Below are 23,280 nucleotides of genomic sequence, written 5' to 3'. Positions count from 1 at the left end.
ACTTTAACTTATAGTTTCTCTGGTAGTCAGAGAGTTTGAACATCTTTTCATACGCTTGTTTTTTGAACTTTTGCAAATTGTCTGTTCATTTGCTTTGTCCATTTTATTTTCAAACTGGGATCTCAATCACATTTCTGTTTGTAAATATTAGATACTAATCTCTTATCAGATATTGATATTTTCTCCCATTCTGTTACCTAATAACCTTGTTCTGTGTTTCTTCATTAAACCAAAATCCGTAACTTTTGTCAGTCAGAATTACCACTGTTTTCCTTATGATTGGTGCTTTGAAATTTCATTTAAGAAGTCGTTCTCTTAAATGACTTAAAAAGATATTCTCCTATGTTTTCTTCTGTTAACAACATGGTATATGACAAAGTGGCATTTTCCATATTATTAATTACTACGTGCTCAATTAAGAGGAAAAGCAAATTGAAATAAGTTAGCCACCATTCCACACCCATCAGATTGATAGAAACTTTAAAGTCTGATAATTGTGGTAAATGGAAGTCCGCATACACAACTGGCGAGGATATAAAATGATATAACAATCCCTTTGGAAAGCATCTTGGCAATAGCTAGTAAATTCAAAGATGCACCTAACTCTGACCCAGCAGTTCCCTCTGTCGTTGCCTACTCTAGAAAAACCCCATCAATGTGGATATGCAGACAAGTACCTGAACAGTTATTATCAATTCAGTTCAGTCACTCAGTCGTGTCCAACTCTTTGCAACCCCATGGACTGTAGTGCGCCAAGCTTCCCTGTCCATCACCAACTCCCAGAGCTTGTTCAAACCCATGTCCATTGAGTCGGACATGCCATCCAACCATCTCATTATCTGTCACCCCTTTCTTCTCCTGCCTTCAGTCTTTCCCAGCATCATGGTCTTTTTCAATGAGTCAGCTCTTTGCAGCAGGTGGCCAAGGTATTGGAATTTCAGCTTCAGCATCAGTCCTTCCAATGAATATTCAGGACTGATTTCCTTTAGGATTGACTGGTTTGATCTCCTTGCAGTTCAGGGGACTCTCAAGAGTCTTCTCCAACACCACAGTTCCAAAGCATCAATTCTTTGGTGCTCAGCTTTCTTTATAGTCCAACTCTCACATCCATACATGACTAATTGAAAAACAATAGTTTTGACTAGACAAACCTTTGTTGGCAAAGTAATGTCTCTGCTTTTCAATATGCTATCTAGGTTGGTCATAGCTTTTCTTCCAAGGAGCAAGTGCCTTTTAATTTCATGACTGCAGTCACCATCTTCAGTGATCTTGGAGCCCCCCAAAATAAAGGCTGTCACTGTTTCCATTGTTTCCCCATCTATTTGCCATGAAGTGAGGGGACAGGATGCCATGATCTTAGTTTTTTGATTGTTGAGTTTTAAGCCAACTTTTTCACTTTCATCAAGAAGCACTTTAGTTCCTCTTTGCTTTCTGCAATAAGGATGGTGTCATCTGAGTATCTGAGGTTATTGATATTTCTCCGGGCAGACTTGATTCCAGCTTGTGTTCATCCAGCCCGGCATTTTGCATAAGGTACTCTGCACATAAGTTTAATAATCAGGGTGATAATATACATCCTTGATGTACTCCTTTCCCAATTTGGAGTCAGTCCATTGTTCCATGTCCAGTTCTAACTGTTGCTTCTTGACCTGCATACAGATTTCTCAGGAGGCAGGTAAGGTGGTCTGGTATTCCCATCTCTTTAAGAATTTTCCAGTTTGTTGTGATCCATAGTCAAAGGCTTTAGCATAGTCAGTAAAGCAGACATAGATGTTTTTCTGGAACTCTGTTGATTTTTCTATGAGCCAACAGATGTTGGCAATTTGATCTGTGATTTCCCTGCCTTTTCTGAATCCAGCTTGAATATTTGGAAGTTCTTGGCCCACATACTGCTGAAGCCTCACTTGGAGAATTTTGAGCATTACCTTGCTAGCATATGAGATGAGTGCAATTGTGCGGTAGTTTCAGCATTCTTTGACATTGCCTTTCTTTGGGATTGGATTGAAAACTGACCTTTTCCAGTCCTGAGGCCACTGCTGAGTTTTCCAAATTTGCTCTCATATTGAGTGCAGCACTTTCACAGCATCATCTTTTAGTATTTGAAATAGCTCAGCTAGAATTCCGTCACCTCCACTAGCTTTGTTTGTAGTGATGTTTCCAAAAGCCCACTTGACTTCACACTCCAGGATGTCTATCTCTAGGTGAGTGATCACACCCTCATGGTTATCTGGGTCATGAAGATCTTTTTTGTATAGTTCTTCTGTGTATTCTTGCCACCTCTTCTTAATATCTTCTGTTTCTGTTAAGTCCATACCATTTCAGTCCTTTATTATGCCCATCTTTGCATGAAATGTTCCCTTTGTGTCTCTGATTTTCTTGAAGACATCTCTAGTCTTTCTCGTTCTATTGTTTTCCTCTATTTCTTTGCATTGATCTGAGGTAGGCTTTCTTATCTCTCCTTCCTATTCTTTGAAACTCTGCAGTCAGATGGGTATATCTTTCCTTTTCTCCTTTGCCTTTAGCTTCTCTTCTTTTCTCAGCTATTTGTAAGGCTTCCTCAGACAACCATTTTGCCTTTTTGCATTTCTGTTTCTTGGGGATTATCTTGATCACTCCCTCTTGTACAAAGTCACGAACCTCTGTCCGTAGTTCTTCAGGCACTCGCTGTCTATCAGATCTAATCCCTTGAATCTATTTGTCAGTTCCACTGTATAATTTTAAGAGTTTTGATTTAGGTCATGCCTGAATGGTGGGTTTCCTTACTTTCTTCAATAAGTCTGATTTTTGCAGTAAGCAGTTCATGATCTGAGCCACATTCAGCTCCTAGTCTTGTTTTTGCTGACTGTATAGAGCTTCTCCATCTTTGGCTGCAAAGAATATAATCAATCTGATTTCGGTATTGACCATCTGGTGATGTCCATGTGTAGAGTCTTCTCTTGTGTTGGAAGACGGTGTTTGCTATTACTAGTGCATTCTCTTGGCAAAACTCTGTTAGCCTTTGCCCTGCTTCATTTTGTATTCCAAGGGCAAATTTGCCTGTTACTCTAGGTATTTCTTGACTTCCTACTTTTGCATTCCAGTCCCCTGTGATGAAAAGGGCATCTTTTTTGGTGTTAGTTCTAGAAGATCTTGTATGTCTTTATAGAATAGTCATAGCATTATTTGAAACAATAAGGGAATGAAAGTGACTTTTATTAAAGAAATTAATAAAGTTTATTTTAATTTGTTTATAAAATGGAATGTTATATAATAGATGATTAGAATCTACATGTATCTATAGGAATAAGTCTTAGAAATACAGTTGTATAAAAATAATGTTACAAAAGGATATGGACAGCATACTGTTTAGAAAAAAGATATGAAATGTTATAAACACTCATGAAGCTTTTGTTAAAACAGTAGTATTTATATGTTATGCTTCCCTTGTGGCTCAGATGATAAAGAATCTGCCCACAATGCAGGAGCCCTGGGTTCGAACCCTGTTTTGGAACGATCCCCTGGAGGAGGGCATGGCAACCCACTCCAATATTCTTGCCTGGAGAATCCCATTGACAGAGGAACCTAGCAGGCTACAGTCCATGGTGTCACAAAGAGTTGGACACGACTTAGTGACTAAGCACATTTATATGTTATATATGCATGTACATGTGTCCCAGATGTATATAACATGCCAGGAAATGACATATACCAACATTCGGATAACTCAGGGAGAGAATGGGAAGGACAGACAGGAAATTAGGACTTGAATTATATATGACTGAATATGTATATCATTAAGGAAGGGAAAAGGGAAGACCTGAAAGGAATCTGGCACCAAGTTAGTATCTAGGTATGTGTAAATAAATTTCTAACTAGTCTAACATTGTTGTCCATGATTTTATATGGGTTTAAAATAGTTAATGGTTGGTCTATTGTAAAAATGAGAACACTTCAGAAAATAAAAAAAGAGAAAAAAGAATAAGTTCCAAAGTAGCTTCAAAAAGATAAAAAGTGAATAACTGTCGTTGGGGTTCACAAACTTCATAATCCTATACCTTTCAATATCTGACATCTTAGTATTTACCAACAACTCAAGAAAAATAGATCTAATTTACTTATAAGCAATGTTAGCTTTCTTTTTTTCATCTAGTGAAAGTGAAGTTGCTCAGTCCTTGGAATTTTCCAGGCAAGAATACTGGAGTGGGTAGCCATTTCCTTCTCCAGGGGATCTTCCTGATCATCTAAGCCAATAATTTTTTTAAAATAAGGCAACTGCCAGAATTTATCATGAAGTTATAAATTCTTGTCAGTGATGATGGTTATAGCAACCATATCCTGAATTTTTTCATAGTTTTCATTCTAGAAAAAAGTTAGAATTAGATAAGAATTACAAACAATACTCAGTAAAAATGTGTTTTAATATTTCCTGTAAAACTACCATCCTTAGAAAAGTGGGGGGAAAAAAATGGACTTTCAACTTTCTCATGGTACATCCAGATTCCTTGGTAGTGTGACTGTTGGACATAATGAAGGGGAAAATGAGATCCTAGGGCATCCTATTCCCCAACCAAACCTCTGTTTGAAGCATTTCTGTACCTTCTGTCCCAGAGAAGTGTGAACTGGCTTTTTTCATTTTTCCTTGCTTTACTTACGGGCCAAAAGTTTACAGAGATCCTTAGATGGCAACCCATTCCAGTACTCTTGCCTGGAAAATCCCATGGATGGAGGAGCCTGGTGAGCTCGCAAAGAGAGACTTCACTTTCACTTTCACTTTAGTCTGTTTTACTATTACTCTTTGCATACATTTGCATGATAGGATTAACTCCATTTCAAACCTAGATTTGGAAGCCAAGGAGTAGTTGAGTGGGGAGAGGAAAGATGTGGTTGAAAAGTATTGTTAAACGTTTGATTTCATTGTTTTGTCTTGAGCATCTTAATGACAATTCACACACAAAGTCAAATTTCCAAAGAAGTTATCTTAACACTTTCCCCCTCAAAGCATGCATGACAAGGTAAACTTTCTTTGTTGATTTGCCTCTGTGGTTCCTTGGTAGCTCTGCTGGTAAAGAATCTGCCTGCAATGCAGGAGACCCCAGTTTGATTCCTGGGTTGGGAAGATCTGCTGGAGAAGCGATAGGCTACCCACTCCGGTATTCTTAGGCTTCGCTTGTGGCTCAGATGGTAAAGAATCTGCCTGCAATGTGGGAGACCTTGGTTTGATCCCTGGGTTGGGAAGATCCCTGGAGAAGGGAAAGGCTACCCACTCAAGTATTTTGGCCTGGAGAATTCCATGGACTATATAGTCTATGGGGTCACAAAGAGTCAGACATGACTGAGTGACTTTCACTTTGCCTCTGTGATATGGTGAATAACTTTTTATGCTTTTGTTTCATCTCAGAAAAACAATCCATTTTATACCCTGTTAATTTACCTTATATGAATAAGCATCTCCTTAGGAGCCAAGGAATTTGGAGATTTTTTTTTTTTTTTTTTGAATAAAAGAAGAGTGTGAATATTTTACTCCCTGTCCTTGTTTATCTTTCTGTGACATCAGCAGAGTGGTTGATATAAGGTCAGAGCTAGCAGGAGCCACAAACTGCTAACATAGCTAGACTCACTGAACGATTTCTATCATATGTGGCTGCCTACTGGGGACTACATTGCAAACTGAGAAGATATTCAGTTGTTCTCATTCTATTCTGGAATGCTCATTGTTACTGCAAAAATTACTGATTCTCAAGACAACATATTAAAGTATTTCTTGCTTTCCTGAGAGTAAGCAAATATTGAATTATACTAATAAAGTTTCTATTTGTTCAATAAGTTGTCAGATAAAATAATATAATTAAAACACTCAGAAAATATTTTAGAAATTATGTTTACATAAGCAGCCTACATTTCAGAACAGACTGGTAGGTGTTTAGCTGTATCCTTTGCCTGCGTATTTCCTTATTTTACTGAAATAACTCATTATGTTACGTATCAGAACAAAATTATTTGAGTTAGTTTTCTCCTCCTCTTCTCCCACTTTTTATGCCAATTAGTCTTACACAAGAGCATTGATGCATTTAAATTCACAAATTAGGCTCTAATATAAAACCCGTGCAAAGCAAGCCCTGTAGGAATAAATAACCTACATATGTAAAGTCAACTTCCTGGCCTTAGTACAAATAGTCTTAAAGTGTTTGATAAGGTTAGGTAATATATGGTGATGAGCCCTTGAGAAATTAGTTCTTTCTGGTCTATCTCCTCCTCTCCCAAGAAAAAGTGCTTTCACCTCCGTTTGGCCAATGGTGGGTGTTCAGAAACTTCAGTGTAAGATAAGAGGGCAGAGACACAGTAAGTCATATTGTTCTAACTCTCAATTCAACATTCAATGCTTTCAGCTGCTGTTATTTGTCTTCAGGAAACTTCTATGGAACTCCCAAGCCTCCAGCAGAGCCCAGCCCTTTCCAGGCAGATCCAGTTGATCAGGTCCTCTTTGATAATGAATTTGACGCAGAGTCCCAGAGAAAACGGACTACATCTGTCAGCAAGATGGAAAGAATGGACAGCTCCCTTCCTGAAGAGGAAGAAGACGAAGACAAGGAAGCTGTTAACGGCAGTGGAAATGCAGGTTTGTAAATAGATGAACAACTTCTGGCTGTTACTCCTGGTTAACTTTCATATGACACTGAATTGGAAGTAGTAAAAATTTTCCCAAAGCATAGGAACAGCAAGTGATGGGCTTCTAAGTTCTTTTTAAAGTTTTGTGTGAAATCATGTATCTCTGCTGACCATTTTGTAAGCTGAAGTTAGTTGCCCCAAGGGGCAGTTTTGGTAAATCAGTTATAAACTATTATTAGTACTAATATATGCCATTACTGTGCTGCTTAAAAGATTTGAGATTCATTTCTGATACTTGAATATGGAAATCTTGTTGACCTAAGTCCTGCTTTACAGAATTTGAGCAAAATATAGATGTTTTAAGATACAGCCTTCAACGAAAACAAAGATTTAGAAATATGCTGATAAAAGTGATCTGAAACATTTGTTAGCAGTATTTTGAGTTTAAATTCTGAGTCACTCAAAGAAAATTTCCAAATTTGACTGTTATATTTTTCATTAAATGCCAAACCAATATAAATTTAATGATAGAGAATCTTCTGCTTTTGAATATCCCTAAGTAACATAGTGATTCCTTAGAAGATTTTTATACTTCTCATGAATTACAGCAGAACTGATTTCAGTGCTATTTATTGTACTAATTTCATTCAAAACTCTAGAATATAAGCTTCATAAGGGTTGAAGTTTTGCTTCTTTTGTTCATTGTTCTACTCCTTAAGCCATAAACTATGCTTGGCATATAGTAGAAGCTAAAAACATATAATGGTGGCTCAGATGGTAAAGAATCCACTTGCAATGTCAGAAACCTGGGTTCAATCTTTTGGTCAGGAAGATCCCCTAGAGAAGGAAATGGTAATCCATTCCAGTATTCTTGCCTGGAGATTTCCATGGACAGAGGAGCCTGGCAGGCTACAGCAAAGAGTCAGATACAACTAAGTGAGTTTCACAATCACCAATAAATGAAAGCATTTGGTTATAACTCCAAACTTGCAGAATCTATTACCATATCATTTTCCCAAAGCATTCTGATTTTTTCCTTTATCAGTTATTAAGACTTGCTATTATCTGTCCTTGTATTACATTCATTGCTTGTGTCCCCCTCCAGAGGGCGAGTTCTGTTTTATGGTCATAACATCTTACATTGTTATGTCACGTATACGCTCAATGAATTACAGCAATATATTTTGCTGAAAACAGGTCTAAAAAGGTTTAGGTGAATTTACATCTAACTCTTTAGGGGTTGTTAAGGGAAATCATCATATCCTAGAGTCTTATGATGTTGATGTCAACTTTGCTCTCCCACAAATTTATATCTGTTGACATTTTTCAATGTTTAAGACATGGAATTAGAAACCATGACTCTGTCCCCAAATGGGAGTTATATGTTCTTAATTTGAAGGAAAAGAAAATGCCTTCTTTTTTTTTGAACTTCCTAATGCAGAGCCTCTCAGTGAGCCCTGCAGTTCCCTTAGGGGTACACCTATCTGCGAGCTCCGTAGTTTATGCTTGTCATGTAAGACAGTTGTTAAACCAGATGTTGCAGCCTCTTTGATATTAATATTTAAAGGAAATGTATCCAAGAGGGTGTGGGAGGAAGTTTGTATTCTATCTCTTGTGTGTAGGTACCATAGGACTCTTCCACATATATTTCTCTGTAACAGAAACTATTCAGACAATTTTAAGGAAAAGTAAATACAACACATTGCTGAGAGCCCTTGGTCTTTTCTGAGTAAGTACTAACCACAGTTGTTAACTTATTTAAAGTTGCTTTCTGTATTGCTTTGGGGGACTAGAATTCCTATCTTGAAAGATCAGAAAATTGTTGGGGATGGAAGCAGGAGAGGCTAGATGGAGGTTTATTTGTATATACAAGTATGTATATTATTTTATATCTTGTTGAGAATTAACATAAGAATACTAATATACCCCAATAGGATGACATATGTTATATAATAATGCTAAAACTTTTTCAAAGACTTGGTGTTATATGAACAGCATTTTCAAATCATTGGCTATTAAGTGAACTTTATGCAGTCTTTTGAAATTGTATTCAGAAAAGTATTATTGCTCGTATAGTTGCTTCCACTTTTCTCTAGTGTATATATATCCCAAGAATGTAACTCCCTTCCAGATTGATTTATACATTGTGTACCTTTTAACTTCTGTCACTTTCTCTACATAGAGAATAGATCATATGTTTTATTCAGATTATTCATTCAACAAGTATTTGTTGAGCACCTGGTAGACTACTAAGTGCTAGACATTGTTCTAAAAGCTGGAAATAAAATGAACAAAACAGACAAAATCCCCTGCCTTCCTGAACCTTACCTTTTGGTGGGAGAGATAGAATTATCCAACATAAATGAACAACATATAGTAAGTTAGATAGTGCTAAAGAGAAAAAGCCGAGGAGGGGAAGGATAAAAACTAGTGGTGGCCAAAGTTGCAATTTTAGATAGAGTATCAGAGAAGATATCACCAAGAGGGGGATGTTGAAAGAAGTGTGAGAGTGAGCTCAAAATATCCTGAGGAAGAACATTCCAGCCAGAGGGAATTATACTGTACAAATGCCCTGAGGTAGGAGCATCCCTGTATTATTCACACAAGAGCAAGGAAACCAACATGGTTGGATACAATGTAGACAATACATTATATGTGGTTGGGCAGAGTCCTGAAAGGGAATAGGCTATAATAGTAACCATGAGGTCAGTTAAATAATGATGGGGGTGGGAGTGGTGGAAATGCATATTATACAGGATCTTATAGGTCACTGGAAGAATTTTGCTTTTTATTCTGAGATGAGAAACCATCATGGTTTTAAGTAGAAAAGTACCATGATAAAACAGGTTTTAACTTAACAGGCTCATTCTGGCTGCTGTGTGGAGAAAAGGGAGTAGGAAGGCATGGGCATATACCAGGGTGTTAGTTAGGAGGATACTGCAGTGACTTAAGTGAAAAATGATGGCTATACTCAACTTACACTCAGGGCTTCCCTGATAGCTCAGCTGGTAAAAGAATCTGCCTGCAATGCAGGAGACCTGGGTTCGATCCCTGGGTTGAAAAGATCCCCTGGAGAAGGGAACAGCTACCCACTCCATTGGAGAATTCCATGGACTGTACAGTCCATGGGGTCGCAAAGAGTCAGACACGACTGAGTGACTTTCACTATACTCAATGAAAGCATGAGAGGTAAGAAGTGGATTGCTGCTGCTGCTGCTAAGTCGCTTCAGTCATTTCCGACTCTGTGTAACCCCACAGACAGCAGCCCATCAGGCTCCCCCGTCCCTGGGATTCTCCAGGCAAGAACACTGGAGTGGGTTGCCATTTCCTTCTCCAATGCATGAAAGTGAAAAGTGAAGTGAAGTCGCTCAGTCGTGTCCGACTCTCGCGACCCTGTGGACTGCAGCCTACCAGGCTCCTCCGTCCGTGGGATTTTCCAGGCAAGAGTACTGGAGTGGGTTGGCATTGCCTTCTCCAAGAAGTGGATTGAGTGAGTCAGTAACATTTGCCAACAGACTGGATATCAGGTATGAGAGAGCAGTCAGAATAATCTCAGAGGGAGAGCAGTGAGTGGTCCTGAAGAGAGATCTTAGTTCCCTGCCCAGGAATTAAACCTGGGTAACCTGGATGAAAACTTGGAATCTTCACCACCAGACCACCAGAGGCTAGAGGCTAGAAGCAAAGAGGCCCTTGGCTCTTGCCCCTCTTGGAAAGCAAGAATGTGTCAAGGAGGCAAAACCTGTAAAAACAGGTACAGAGTTTATTATTAGAGACAGCACAATGTGTGTGAGAACACACAGAGAAACAGTTTGTTTAACACAGAAATAAGGCAGAAATACACATCCAGAGAGAAAGGCTATCAGTATCCTGAGTGAGGAGCCCAGTAAATCAGAAACTAGGCAGAGACATGCCCCTTGAGAGGAATGCGGGCATCCTGGCTGAGGAGGAGCACTGTAAAGAGGTGACTTACATCCCTCTTATAGGGCAGTTCTTCCGGATCTTTGTTTCTATTTGGCCAATTAAGTTGTTTATTTCTTCACACCTGTCTGGTCCATGGACCCTTCCCAAGTTGCATTTTTGCTGAGATGGATCCCACCACAGAAGCCTATGGGTGCATGTCTATACTTATTATGGGGTGGGGCCCCCTCCCTTTTCAGCCCCCAAGAAGGCTTCCTTGCATGTGCAGACAGGGAAGTCTTCCTTGACCTCAGGAGTGGTTTTACTCCTCTTGACCAGCACCAGGTGTCTGGTCCGGAGGCCCACTGTCTCCTACTCAAAAGGCCTCTTCAAGGGTTTTGACTTGAGTATTTGAAAGAATGGAGTTGCATCTTTTGAGGTGAGAGGTTTAAGAGGAGTCAGTTTGCATTGGGAAAGGGAGCTGTGGTCGGGATATTTGAATCTGAAACGTTCATTAGACTTCCAAATGGAAATGTCTTGTTTAAAATTGGATTTAAAAGTCAGTGTTCTGGTCTGAAAATATGTATTTGGACTACATATACCATTAGCGTATAGCTTGTATAACAGTGACACTGAGGGAGATCACCAAAAGAGTAAGTGTAGAAAGAGAGAAGGTCCAAGGACTGGACCCTGAGAAAGCACTCTAATATACAGATATCAAGGAGACTGAGAAGAGCCAGTGAGATAGAAGGAACACCAGGAGAGTGTCACCAGGAGAAGAGAATGTTCCAAGAAAGAGTGATCCATCATGTCAGATGCTACTGATAACTCGAGCTAGATGGGCACTGAGATTTGATCATTGGATATAGCTATGTAGAGATAAGTGGTGATCTTGATAAGAGCAGTTTTATTGACGAGAGATCAAAAGCCTTGTTGGAGTGAGTTCCGGAGACAAATGGAAGAGTGAAAGTGGAGGGAGCAAGTATAAACTCTTTCAAGGAGTTTTGGTGTAAAAAGGAGAGAAATGGAATGGGGTTGCTGGGAGCAGGGAAAGAATTGTTTAATTTCCTTTCATAGAATGGAGAAATACCTTGTTTTTATGTGGATGAATATGGTCTACTAGATAAGAAAGATTGGTGATATATGAGAGAGGGAGAATGAACTGCTGTAGGCAAGAGGGGATGAGGATATCTGCTAGAAACACAGAGTTCTTTCATAGTAACAGAAGTTAAAGTAAAATGGGCACAGTTACTATGTAGATATATATGATGGTGAGAATTTGTAGACGTTCTCTTCCTCTTGTATTTTCTCAGTGAAATAGGAAACAGGGTCACCAAATGAAATTCGGGATAAGGCAGAAGATTTAAGAAAGAAGATATGAAAGTTAACTAGGAGAGTCAGAGTGAATGGACTAAAGAAATGTCCTGTGGTTGTCATACATCATTAAATGCCCTCTTGAAGTTAGTAATCATGAGTTAAAAGTGAACTTGTTAGTATCACCTGCATTCAGCTACATATACTGGTGAAAAGTAGGTGGAGAGTAAAATTTAAATAGAATTATAGCTAAGTCAAGCAATATGATAAAAGTAAGGTAGGGCAAAAGGCCTCAGGAGTTTTTTTTTACAAGGGAGCAGTTATAATGGTAGATCATCAATTTAAGTTGGGTAAGGAAGGCAAGGATGGGGCTGAGAAACAGGGAAAGGTAGTAAGTAGTCAGATTAAGGCTTTATAGATCTTGGTTGAATAAAGGATGATTGGAGTGGAAGTACTATAGGGATGGCACATAATGAGATCTAGGGCCTCTTCTAAGGATCTCTGATTCTGAGGCATTGCCTGCAGTGTGGAATTTTTACAGTTATATTGTCTTTTAAGTTCTAGAAACAAACTTTAAGTATATAAATTGTGAGATCCCTGGAGAGTAACCAAAATTTTAGTATTCTTACCTACATTGTGAACTTTGGGACTCTCAAAGGATTTTAATATCACCAATAGACAATTAAATTCAACAACAGGAAGTCTTTTGAGTTTAATTTTTAAAAACTAGTATTATTTTGAAGGCCTGTGTTAAATGTGCACAAGGCAGCTTGATACATACAGCAGGTAAGGCTGTGGGCCGTTTAAATTCAAATCCTAGCTTTGCTGTTTGTTAGCTGTGTAACCCAAATTAACTTAACTTTAATGGGCCTTAGTTTCTTCATCTTGAAATGGCTGTAGTGATAATATATATTCACAGGTTTACTATGAGGATTATGAGTTAATATATATAAAAAGCAGTTAAAATAGAGCCTGACACATGAACTGTAAAGGTGCTGCTACAGCTATTAATGTTAGTGTAATGGTTTTTTGTTTGTTTGTTTTTTTAGTTTTGTTATTTTTTTCTTTTTGTTAGTGTAATACTTATTGATACCTTTATTTATGTATTATATTGACATAATATTTATATATTTAGTATATACAGAATTGATTCTAGTGTTGTTTTTTGTTTCTTTCCCAGACTAGCTTCAGAGGTTCTGAACAGAGTTAATGTCACTTGCAAATGAAAAAAAAATCAGTATATTTGTTTTTTCAACAGTTATAGCAGAATATGGACGTAGCAGACAAGGAAATTTGCAGTATATATTTGGGCATTTTGTTAGAAATAGGGCTATTTGAAGAGAGTGTAACTTCTATCTCCTTTTCACACTCTTCTGTTTGAATAGCAGAAAATAGAGAGAGGCATTCTGAGCCATCTGATTGGATAAAGACCGTCCCAAGTTACAACCAAACAAACAGTTCCATGGACTTTAGAAATTATATGATGCGAGATGAAAATCTGGAACCACTGCCCAAAAACTGGGAAATGGCCTACACTGATACAGGGATGATCTACTTCATTGAGTAAGCAAATGTTTGTATCTTTTCTAATGTGCCCTGTCACTGTGTGACTTGCCTGTAAATTTTTGTAACCTAATTTTACAAGACTTCCATTTCTTTTTTCTTTCTTTAAAAATATTTTTCGTACAAATTACAGTTGATTCTTAATCTATTTCTCTGGATGATATTTCATTTTTATTTGATATGGATAAAGGAATAATGTGTTTGATGTCTTGTTTTATGAAGACAGGAGAATTAAAAACAGATTTATCACTAATAATGAAAGTGCAAGGAATAAAGAGTATTTTGCTTTGCCTTTTTTTTGAAACCTTTTGGATGGATTGTCCACCTTAATGAGCATTTCACAAATTATCATCGTTTGGAAGGAGGCCATGTTTATTATCTTAGCTAAATATTTTCAGACCTAGACGTTGAGTTAGATGTATTCAGGTGATATAGTTAAATAATATAGGAGGAAAATATCACTGATCCTCAGAGCAATTGGTACAATATAAATTCACAAAAAATAAAACTATTCTATGAAAAAGCATTATTAATATAAGTATAAATACATTCTTTTGTTTATAAGATATCATATGTATTTGATCAATCTAAGATTTTATATTTGTACCTGAGAACAAATATTATACAAATAATTATGCAAATATACAATATGAAGTATTTTTATGTTGCCATGCAGATATAATTCTCTTTAAAGTTCTTTGCCCAGAGGTAGAATATGAATGTAGTAAGTTAATAGACTATAATAGTTAAATAACAATTAAAATACTGAGGCTGAATTACACTCAAAAAATATGTATGTACTCAAAAAGGAATTAGAGGCGGGAGACTTAAACCAGTTGACTCAATATGTTCCAAATTCCACAGCTTTCCCATACAGTGAGCATCATACTATACCAAGTGAGATTGTATTTTTTAAAAGATGTATATTTTATGTACAGTGTTTTTTTGTTTTTTTTTTTTTTTTTTTACCATATGTGGTACTTTATTGATTACATTATACATTTATATAGGCATTAATGACCAGAATTATACAAAAATGGACAAACTCAATTACGCTCTTCTCTGTGGACAATTTAAGGGTTTTTTTTTTTAAGGGTAATTTAGATTTTTGACTTTCATGTTAACTTTAGAACTAAACCCCCAAGTACAATGTAGAGTCACTAATTAAAAGAGGCTAAGATGTCTTTAGAAGCACATTATGAGATATTGAATCTGATAGTACTTCATCCTGCAAACAGAGGTAAGTTAGTACTTTCTGGGGGCAGAGGGGAGAATTTATAAAAGAAATGTTTTTATCAGTAATCATTATTAAAATGTACTAAAGGCCTCAATGTAAGACCTGAAGCAATAGAAGATGTAGGGGAAAGGCTTCATGACATTGAATTTGGCAAGGCCTTCTTGGACATGATACCAGAGCACAGGCAACAAAAGCAAAAATAGACACGTGGAACTATTTCAAACTTTTAAACTTCTGTGCAGCAAAGGAAAGCAATCAACAGAGTGAAAAAGCCACCTATGAGATAGAAAATATTTGTACACCATATATCTGATAAAGGGTTAATATCTAGAATATATTTTAATATTATGTGCTGCTAGATAAAACTCTCTTGTTTGCTGTAGCTAATGTGATTGGTCTGTGTTACTGTTGCTGTTACATCATGAATTTGCAAAAAGAGACTATTAATATAGGTCTATAGTCTTTAGGTATCTTGTTTTGAGTATAATAGACCCCATGAGTATTTCTTTACTTTGGGGAATAATGAGTAAAATCCTAGCAGATCACCTCCATCTACTGATTTAGCAATACAAAGTTTGGGTCTTTGGAACCAAAGTTAACCTTTTCTCAAGTAGCAATTTTGAAATTGGTTTAGCTAGATATGTCCATCATTTTTTTTTCCCCCTAACAATCTACATGCTCATAGGCAACTTTAGAGTCCTGATCATTTTCATTTTGCTTAAACTGATTTTACTGGTTTTGGTTTGGGGAAATTATCTCTTTGACAGAATGGGTAACACAGACAATCCTGATTTCTTTTACTTAGATTATCTATTATTCAGCATACAAAAAAAGTATTCCACAGTCTACCAACTAGTATCTGACCTGGCAATGTGTAGGAGGTGACTGCATAGCTAGCTCAGGAGTTAGAAAAAGTATAGGAGGTGTGGTTAATTCCTTGAAACCACTGGCTTCATCTCCTAAGAGTGGTCAACATAGAGATTAGTGAGTTAACCTCTCCTTTGATCACATTGTTGTTCTTCCTCTGCTTTGATGAAAGCTTTAATTTGTATTTTATTGCCTTCCTATATATTTTCGTCCAGGATTTTTCTTTCTTTAATATCCTCATATTTCAGATACTTAAACTGTAACTCTGTCTACTCAGCAGTGTTACAGCTTTGTTTTAGCATTAGTATTTACTGCATGGTGACCTGGGTCTGAAGCTAACTGATTGTGGCCTATAATGAAATGAAACAGATGTTGCTCTTTGAAAGCATCTGTGCTCTACTTCAAAAGGGACGAGGAGGATCTTTTTGTCCTTTTTTATTTTTTCCTGTTAAATATGTGGTCCAGACTGTTGAGAGGGCTTCCCTGATAGGTCAGTTGGTAAAGAATCTGCCTGCAATACAAGAGACCCTGGTTCAATTCCTGGGTCTGGAAGATCTGCTGGAGAAGGGACAGGCTACCCACTCCTGTATTCTTGGGCTTTGCTGGTGGCTCAGCTGGTAAAGAATCTGCTGTGTGGGAGACCTGGGTTTGACCCCTGGGTTGGGAAGATCCCCTGGAGAAGGGAAAGGCTACCCGACTCCAGTATTCTGGCCTGGAGAATTCCATGAACTGTATAGTCATGGGGTCACAAAGAGTCTGACATGACTGAGTGACTTTCACTTTCACTGTTGAAAACTTAGTTTTGTAGAGTTGAGTTTTACTATACCCATGATTTTTACTTGCATGTTGCAGAAACAGATACTTTAAAACTTATTACATTATTTCACTCTTATTTTTAAAGAGTCCGGTGAAGAAAGAGGCTTCGTTCATCTCTTTATTCCCAATCCACAACACAATGCCCACACATCACAGGCACCTAAGAAATATAGTGTTTTTTGGAAAGAGGAAGGAATTCAACCAGCAAGAAAGCAAGGCTTTCAAGGGCAGCTTTTTGGCACAGTATGGGGCCATGTGCCCACCCTTTGAAACATTTTTGACTGCTTAGATAAACATCTGTTGTTATGCACTTAGCATTTTATCCCTTCTTTAGAGCCTTCATTCTCAATTAGTCCCTCTAGCATCACCTTTCCTTTATGACTATTTTGAAGTAATAGTCAGAACAACAGGGCTATTGAATCAGAGGTATACAAATGAAGCCTAGAGGAGATAAACGTTCAAACATCATATACCTTTTATTCACTTTTTATCTTTGCTTTTGAAATACTTTTCTCCCTCTTTACTTTACTGTTTCTAATTGAAATCTTTGTTCTACAGCCACAATACCAAGACAACCACCTGGTTGGATCCTCGTCTTTGTAAGAAAGCCAAAGCCCCTGAAGATTGTGAAGATGGAGGTAGAGATTTAGAAACCTTTTATGCCCTATTATTCTCTTTATCCCTTCTTGCTCTTCCTGCTTAGATAATGAATTTTCCAAAACTCTAAACAAACGACGGAGAAGGAAATGGCAACCCACTCCAGTGTTCTTGCCTGGAGAATCCCAGGGACGGCGGAGCCTGGTGGGCTGCCGCCTATGGGGTCGCACAGAGTCAGACACGAATGAAGCGACTTAGCAGCAGCAGCAGCAGATAAACCACAGTGAGCATATGCCCATAAGCAGTGGGCAGATGTCAATCATTCTCAGCTGATTCTGGCCATTTTGTTATTGCATCTGATTTTGTGAGTCTTTGATTTTTGAGAAATATACAATTAAATCCTTTAAAGAAAATCTTGATTAAAAATAAATTTGCCATTTTTTAGACATTTGTTTTTAAAACAAACTTTAAAAATTCTAAATAAAAATTTTAGTAAGTTAGGTATGTTCTGAATCACAGAGTAACCTTATAATGCCTGCTACTCCCTCAAAAATATATTTAATTAAGTATCACTAAGATAGATATGCCAGTACCTATAATCCTTAGCCATTTAGAGCAGCAATAAAAACTCAGTGAGAGTTTCTAATATACTCTCCACCCCACACACAAGAAAAATTATTTTTTCAATCTATGAAAAAAAATTTAAGCAGAATTTATACATTTTTCTTTAGCATGAGAGACTTTTTCTAGGAATAAGTAATTAGAAAATGAAATGTTTAAAATTCATTTGTTACGTGTAACTCTATGGCTGATTCATATCAATGTATGACAAAACCCACTGGAAAAAAAAATAATAACTAAATAAAATTTAGAAAAATAAATAAATAAAAAATAAAAATAAAATTCATTTGTAATTATATAAAAAAAGGATACCTTGGAGTAAATCTACTGAAGGATGTGCAAGTCCTCTACACTAAAAACTATAAAACATCACTGAAATAAATCAATGAAGACCTAAAATAATTGATGCAATATACTGTTTATTGATATACAATATAGATAGGATGACACATATTATTAATAATGATGTTCATCCTCCTTAAATTGATATCTAGGTTCTATACAATCCAAATCAAAATTCTAAAAGCATTTCTAAGAAACTGACAAACTGATTCTAAAATATATATGAAAAGGCTTCTCTGGTGGCTTAGTGGTAAAGAATCTGCCTACCAATGCAGGAGACACAGGTTCAATCCCTAATCCTGGAAGATCCCATGTGCCACAAAGCAGCTAAGCCTATGCATCACAACTGTTGAGCCTGTGCTCTAGAGACCAGAAGCTGCAACTACTGAAGCCCTCACGTCCTGGAGACTGTGCTCTTCAAGAGGAACCACCTCAATGAGAAGCCTGCACATCGCAACTAGAGAGAAGCCCACTGTCCACAACTAGAGAAGAGCCTGTGCAGCAGCAAAGACCCAGCTCAGCCAAAAATAAATTTAAAAAATTAAGTTACTTAAAAAAGATATATATATATATGGAAATAGTGTGCAAAGGCTTTAGTTAGCCAAACAGTCTTTAAAAAGGACAAAGATAAAGGACTTAGGCTACCAGGTTTGAAGGCTTACTATAAAACTACAGTAATCAAGAATGGTATCTATCCATAGGATAGACAAATGGATCAGTGGAACAGGGTACAAGAATCCAGAAATAGATGCACACATATGTGATCTCTTAATTTGCAGCCTAAGTGCCAAGTCAGTTCAACGAGGTGAGGAAAGTCTCTAACAAATGGTTCTGAAACAACTGGCTATTCAGAAGGAGAAATGAACTTCACCTATACCTTTACTGCATACACAAAAGTTAATTTCAGATGACTCAGTGATCTAGTCATGATAGCTAGAAGCCTAAAGCTTTAGAAGAAAATATTTGAGGGTATCTTCATGACTTTAAGATTAGCAAAGATGGAGAAAAACTATAACTGTTGCATATTGCTGGGCAGAATGTAAAGTAGGACAACTGCTTTGAAGAACAGTTCGGCAGCTTCTTGAAAGGTTAAATATAAATTTGCTATATCACCTAACATTTCCACTCCTAGATATCTATCCAAAAGGAATGAAAACATATGTCCACACAAGCACTTGAATGTAAATTTTCATAGTAGCACTATTCCTAATAGCTAAAAAGTGGAAACAACTCAGTTGTCCATCAAACAATGAATGGAATATTATTCAGCAAGAGAAAGAAAGTAGATACTATGTATACTATGACATGAATGAACCTCAAAAAATGTTATGCCAAGTGAAAGAAACTAGACACAAAAGATTAGCTATTGCATGATTTCATTCATATGAAATGTCTATAATAGGCAAATCTATAGAGCCAAAGCAAATCAGTGGTTGTCCAGGGCTAAGGAAGGGGATAAAGATTAATTGTAAATAGGACAAGGGATAGGCTTCCCGGATGGCACAGTGGTAAAGAATCTGCTTGCCACTGCAGGAAACTCAAGAGACTCAGGTTCAATACCTGTGTCAGGAAGATCCCCTGGAGTAAGAAATGGCAACTCACTCCAATATTCTTGCCTGAAAAATTTCATGGACTCAGGAGCCTGGTGGGCTACAGTCCATGGGGTCGCAAACAGTTGGATATGACTGAGCGACTGAGCATGCAGCATAAGCAGCTGTATTGGGTCATGGAAATTTTCTAAAATGGGATTGTGGTAGATAGATGCAAAACTCAGTAAATTACTAGAGTCAATGAATGGCACATTTTTTAAAACAGAGGAGTTTTATATGATGTGTAAATTATACCTCAATAAAGTTGCTTTTTAAAATGGCCAAAGAATTTGAACAGATGGTTTACAAAAGACAGAGAATAGCCAATAAGAACATGAAAAGGTATGTACATCAACTATACCTCAATAAAAAAAAAAAGCATTAAAAGTTGCATATTATTAATCATCTGTATGATTTATTCACACCCCCTAGAAGGGCTAAAGTCAAATACACTGACAATAACAAACTTTGGTGAGATTGTAGAGCATGTAGATTTGTACATGTTGGTGGGGATGTAAAATTATGTAAACACTGGAGAAATTTTGGCAGTTTCCTATGAGGTGTTATATCAAGAAAAATGAAAACATAATATTCCCCCGAAGACTTCACCTGAATGATCATGACAACCTTATTCGTAATAGTTCCAACCTCAAAACATTCCAAATATTCAACAGGATAATGGATAAACAGTTTGTGGTTTATTCGTGCAATGAAATACTCTCATCAATACAAAGAAAAAGCTGTTGATAACATTCAACAACATGGATGAACCTCAGAAACATGTTGAATGAAAGAAGCCAGATACAAAAGAATGGGTACTCAATTATCCATTGTTTAAAGTCCAAGATCTTGAAAAGTAATCAATGCTGATAGAAGTCAGGAAATGATGGGGAAGGAGGGGAGAATGGTGAATTGAAATAAACTCTGTGGAATGATGGACATCCTTTCCATCTTGTTTGGGGATGATGGTTATATAGGCACCTACAGTTGCCAAAGCTCATTCTTTGTACTTGAACAAGCACATAAATTGATACTTTAATCATTGCATGAGCACTTAAGGTCTGTGCATTGTGGTGAATACAAATTATACCTCAAATAATTTTTTAAATAACTTTTTATAACACACTTCCCTTGTCCTTCCCTAAGGCTTTTCACAGTAAGTTTCTTAAGGTGAAATCAGCCATTGTGAAGGTGATCTAGAATTTGTAATATTACAGAATTGGACTTTTTAAAGATTATGAATGTGGTATTAGTCTTTTCAGGATGTCTCTTTTGCCAGGCTCCATTCCTTTTCTTTTTCTAGGGCTTCCCTGGTGGCTTAGATGATGAAGAATCTGCCTTCAAGGCAGGAGACCCAGGTTTGATTCCTGGGTCAGAAAGATCCCCTGGAGAAGGAACTGGCAACCCACTCCAGTATTCTTGCCTGGAGAATAACATGGACAGAAGAACCTGCTGCCTACAGTCCATTGGGTGGCAAAGAGTCAGACATGACTGAGCGACTAACCCTTTCACCCTTTCATTCATTTTCCTACCAACTGATTGTTTCAGTTCAGTTCTCTGCCTTTTCCTGTTTTCGCTTGTAGAATGTATTTATTTTCATAGCCTTAACTATCAACTTACTGCAGCTAGTCTCCTTGTCTAAATCTCTAGTGTTGTCCTCTGTTCTGAATCCTGTTTCTGTATTTCCTACTACTTTTGAGACTTTCTTTTTGATTGCCCTACTGACCCTTCAGATAAACATATTTAAAACTGAATTTAGCATCTTTCTCCCACAGTCCCTACATTTTGCTTTCTCTCTTAGGTACCATCCTTATAATCATCTGGGCAAAATCCTTTGAGTCATATTTGCTGCTGCTTCTCCTCTTGCTCTTCCCCTGTATAGTTTCCAATCCCTGCTGCTCTTTCTTTTTTCTGTATTTTGGCAATATATTATTATGAAAATTTTCCAACATATATAAAAACTGAGTTTTTCAGTGAATACATGTATTATAATGATCATTTTGCTATGTTTGCTTTTTCCTATAGCTCCCTATGCTCCCTATTCTCTATGTATTCATGCTTTTTTTTTTTTTTTTTTTTTGTAAATATCATCCTCTCCCTTCCTCTAACTACCACACATTTGGATTATTCTGGGTTTTTTTCCCCTACAGTTCTCCTCCAATGTATCTTTTATGCCAGTGGTCTATAAAATAAATGATGGCATTCCAACTATTTAGGTACAGGAAGAAAATGTCAGTATCATGTTTTTATTGGGAAAAAATAAACGTCTCTACTATTTTACATACAGATTGGCAATGGTATTCTACTTCATTCTATTTGTCAGATTATCATGTACACTCCTCAGAGTGTCTTAAAGGAAGAATGAAGGCGACTCCTTTGCTTTTGTCAGGAGCCCTGTAAAGTTTTTCAGTTTATTTGTGCACAGTTAAGTAGATTTATAGACCATGTTACATGGTTTTTAATTTACACAAAATTAAAATGTGGCTTAAAAGGATTTCTGCAAAGACACTGCTGATTAAAGGTAATACAGATTTGCAAGCCCAGGGTCACAGTGAGAAAGTGGTGGAGCTGACTCTTCTCATACACCTTGTAAGAGCTCTTTTCAAGCACGCTGAGGTAAAATTGGGATAATTGTTTATTTAGTCTTTATCTCCTTTTTAAATGTTTATTTTGTATATGCTTTATTATGTATATGTTAGTAGATTAGTACATCTATGTCTATGAATATGTAAATCTCTTGGAAGTACATGGTCAGATTTTTTTATTGATAAGCCTACATGATCAAAAAAGTTTAGCTACATTATCCATTAATCTTTCTAAAATATAACTGCCTTCATACCTCTCCCTTGCTCAGGTTAATGGCCACTTTAGTTAATGGCTCCCTACTGTCAGCAGAATAAAATCTAGACTCCTTGGGAAAGTACTAAAGATTTTTTGTAACTGAACTGTATTCTTTATTTCTTTCTCAAAGTATTTTCATCCCATAAATATGACATATTTTTATCTTTGCCACAGGCCCATTTCTTATGCCAGGAACCAACCTTATTCCCTGTGTCCACTTGGCTTATATCTGCTGATCCTTTTAAGCTCAAATATGTAATTTTTGTAGCCTCCTCTGTTATTCTCTTCCAGGTCAGAATTAGGTGTTCTTGCCTCTGTGCACAGCATGTTTCTATTGTAACACCTACAGCATTGCATTGTTACTAGACACCTATAATCTGTAAGAGCAGTAATTTTGTCTTATCTATATATCCTTTCAGTTGAGACTTAAATATTTGGAAGGAAAGGAGGAGGAAAAGAAGGAAAGAAGCCACTCTATCCTTCGGGCATCCTTCTTGAAAATAAGGTTTAATCTCCTTAGGGTTCTGGGGGAAGCAAAAAATAATAATTCTGTCTTAGGACTTCCCTGGTGGTCCAGTGGTTAAGACTCCACACTTCCAATGCAGAGGGCAAGCGTTCAATCCCTGGTGTTGCAAGTTGGGATCCCACATGGCTCATGGCCAGAAAAAGAAAAGAAAAAGTCTATCTTCATTCATTAGTGGGGAGTCAATAGAGAAATAAGACATAGGAAACAAAGATGAGATTCGAATACCATCTGATGAGTGAAAATGGCTTTAGCGCCACACCTGTATTGGGCTTACTAATATTGGACTTACCGGAGGGAGACTTAAGCACTCAATCTCCAGCTTCTGTGTTCAGTTGTTTGGCTCCTTCCACAAGGCAGATATGGCAAAAGACCAGATTGCACCCTCTCTGCAGGCAGGCTAGCATCCAAAACCACAAGAGGACCCAAAGGGCCCCGAGCCAAACACATTGAATTCATTCTCTAAAACTCACCTGTCAAATAAGACA

General features: G+C 37.1%; 1 protein-coding gene across 2 annotated transcripts in view; it reads left to right on the top strand.

Moving 5' to 3' along the window:
- The window catches only part of MAGI3 (membrane associated guanylate kinase, WW and PDZ domain containing 3), a 253,176-nt gene that overhangs the window by 160,051 nt on the left and 69,845 nt on the right, over positions 1–23,280 (top strand). The window contains exons 4-6 of one of the 2 annotated variants that reach the window (XM_065906784.1): positions 6,386–6,595; positions 13,185–13,359; positions 16,838–16,917. In XM_065906784.1, coding sequence (XP_065762856.1) covers positions 6,386–6,595; positions 13,185–13,359; positions 16,838–16,917 — 465 coding nt within the window. Of the gene's footprint in view, positions 1–6,385; positions 6,596–13,181; positions 13,360–16,837; positions 16,918–23,280 lie in introns of both variants that reach the window. The other variant, XM_065906776.1, reaches the window with a different exon arrangement.

This window comes from Muntiacus reevesi, chromosome 1, assembly GCF_963930625.1.
Source record: "Muntiacus reevesi chromosome 1, mMunRee1.1, whole genome shotgun sequence".
NCBI classification, from domain to species: Eukaryota; Metazoa; Chordata; class Mammalia; order Artiodactyla; family Cervidae; genus Muntiacus; species Muntiacus reevesi.
Note: the sequence above shows the minus strand (reverse complement) of the source record. Positions and strands in the feature narration are given on the sequence as shown.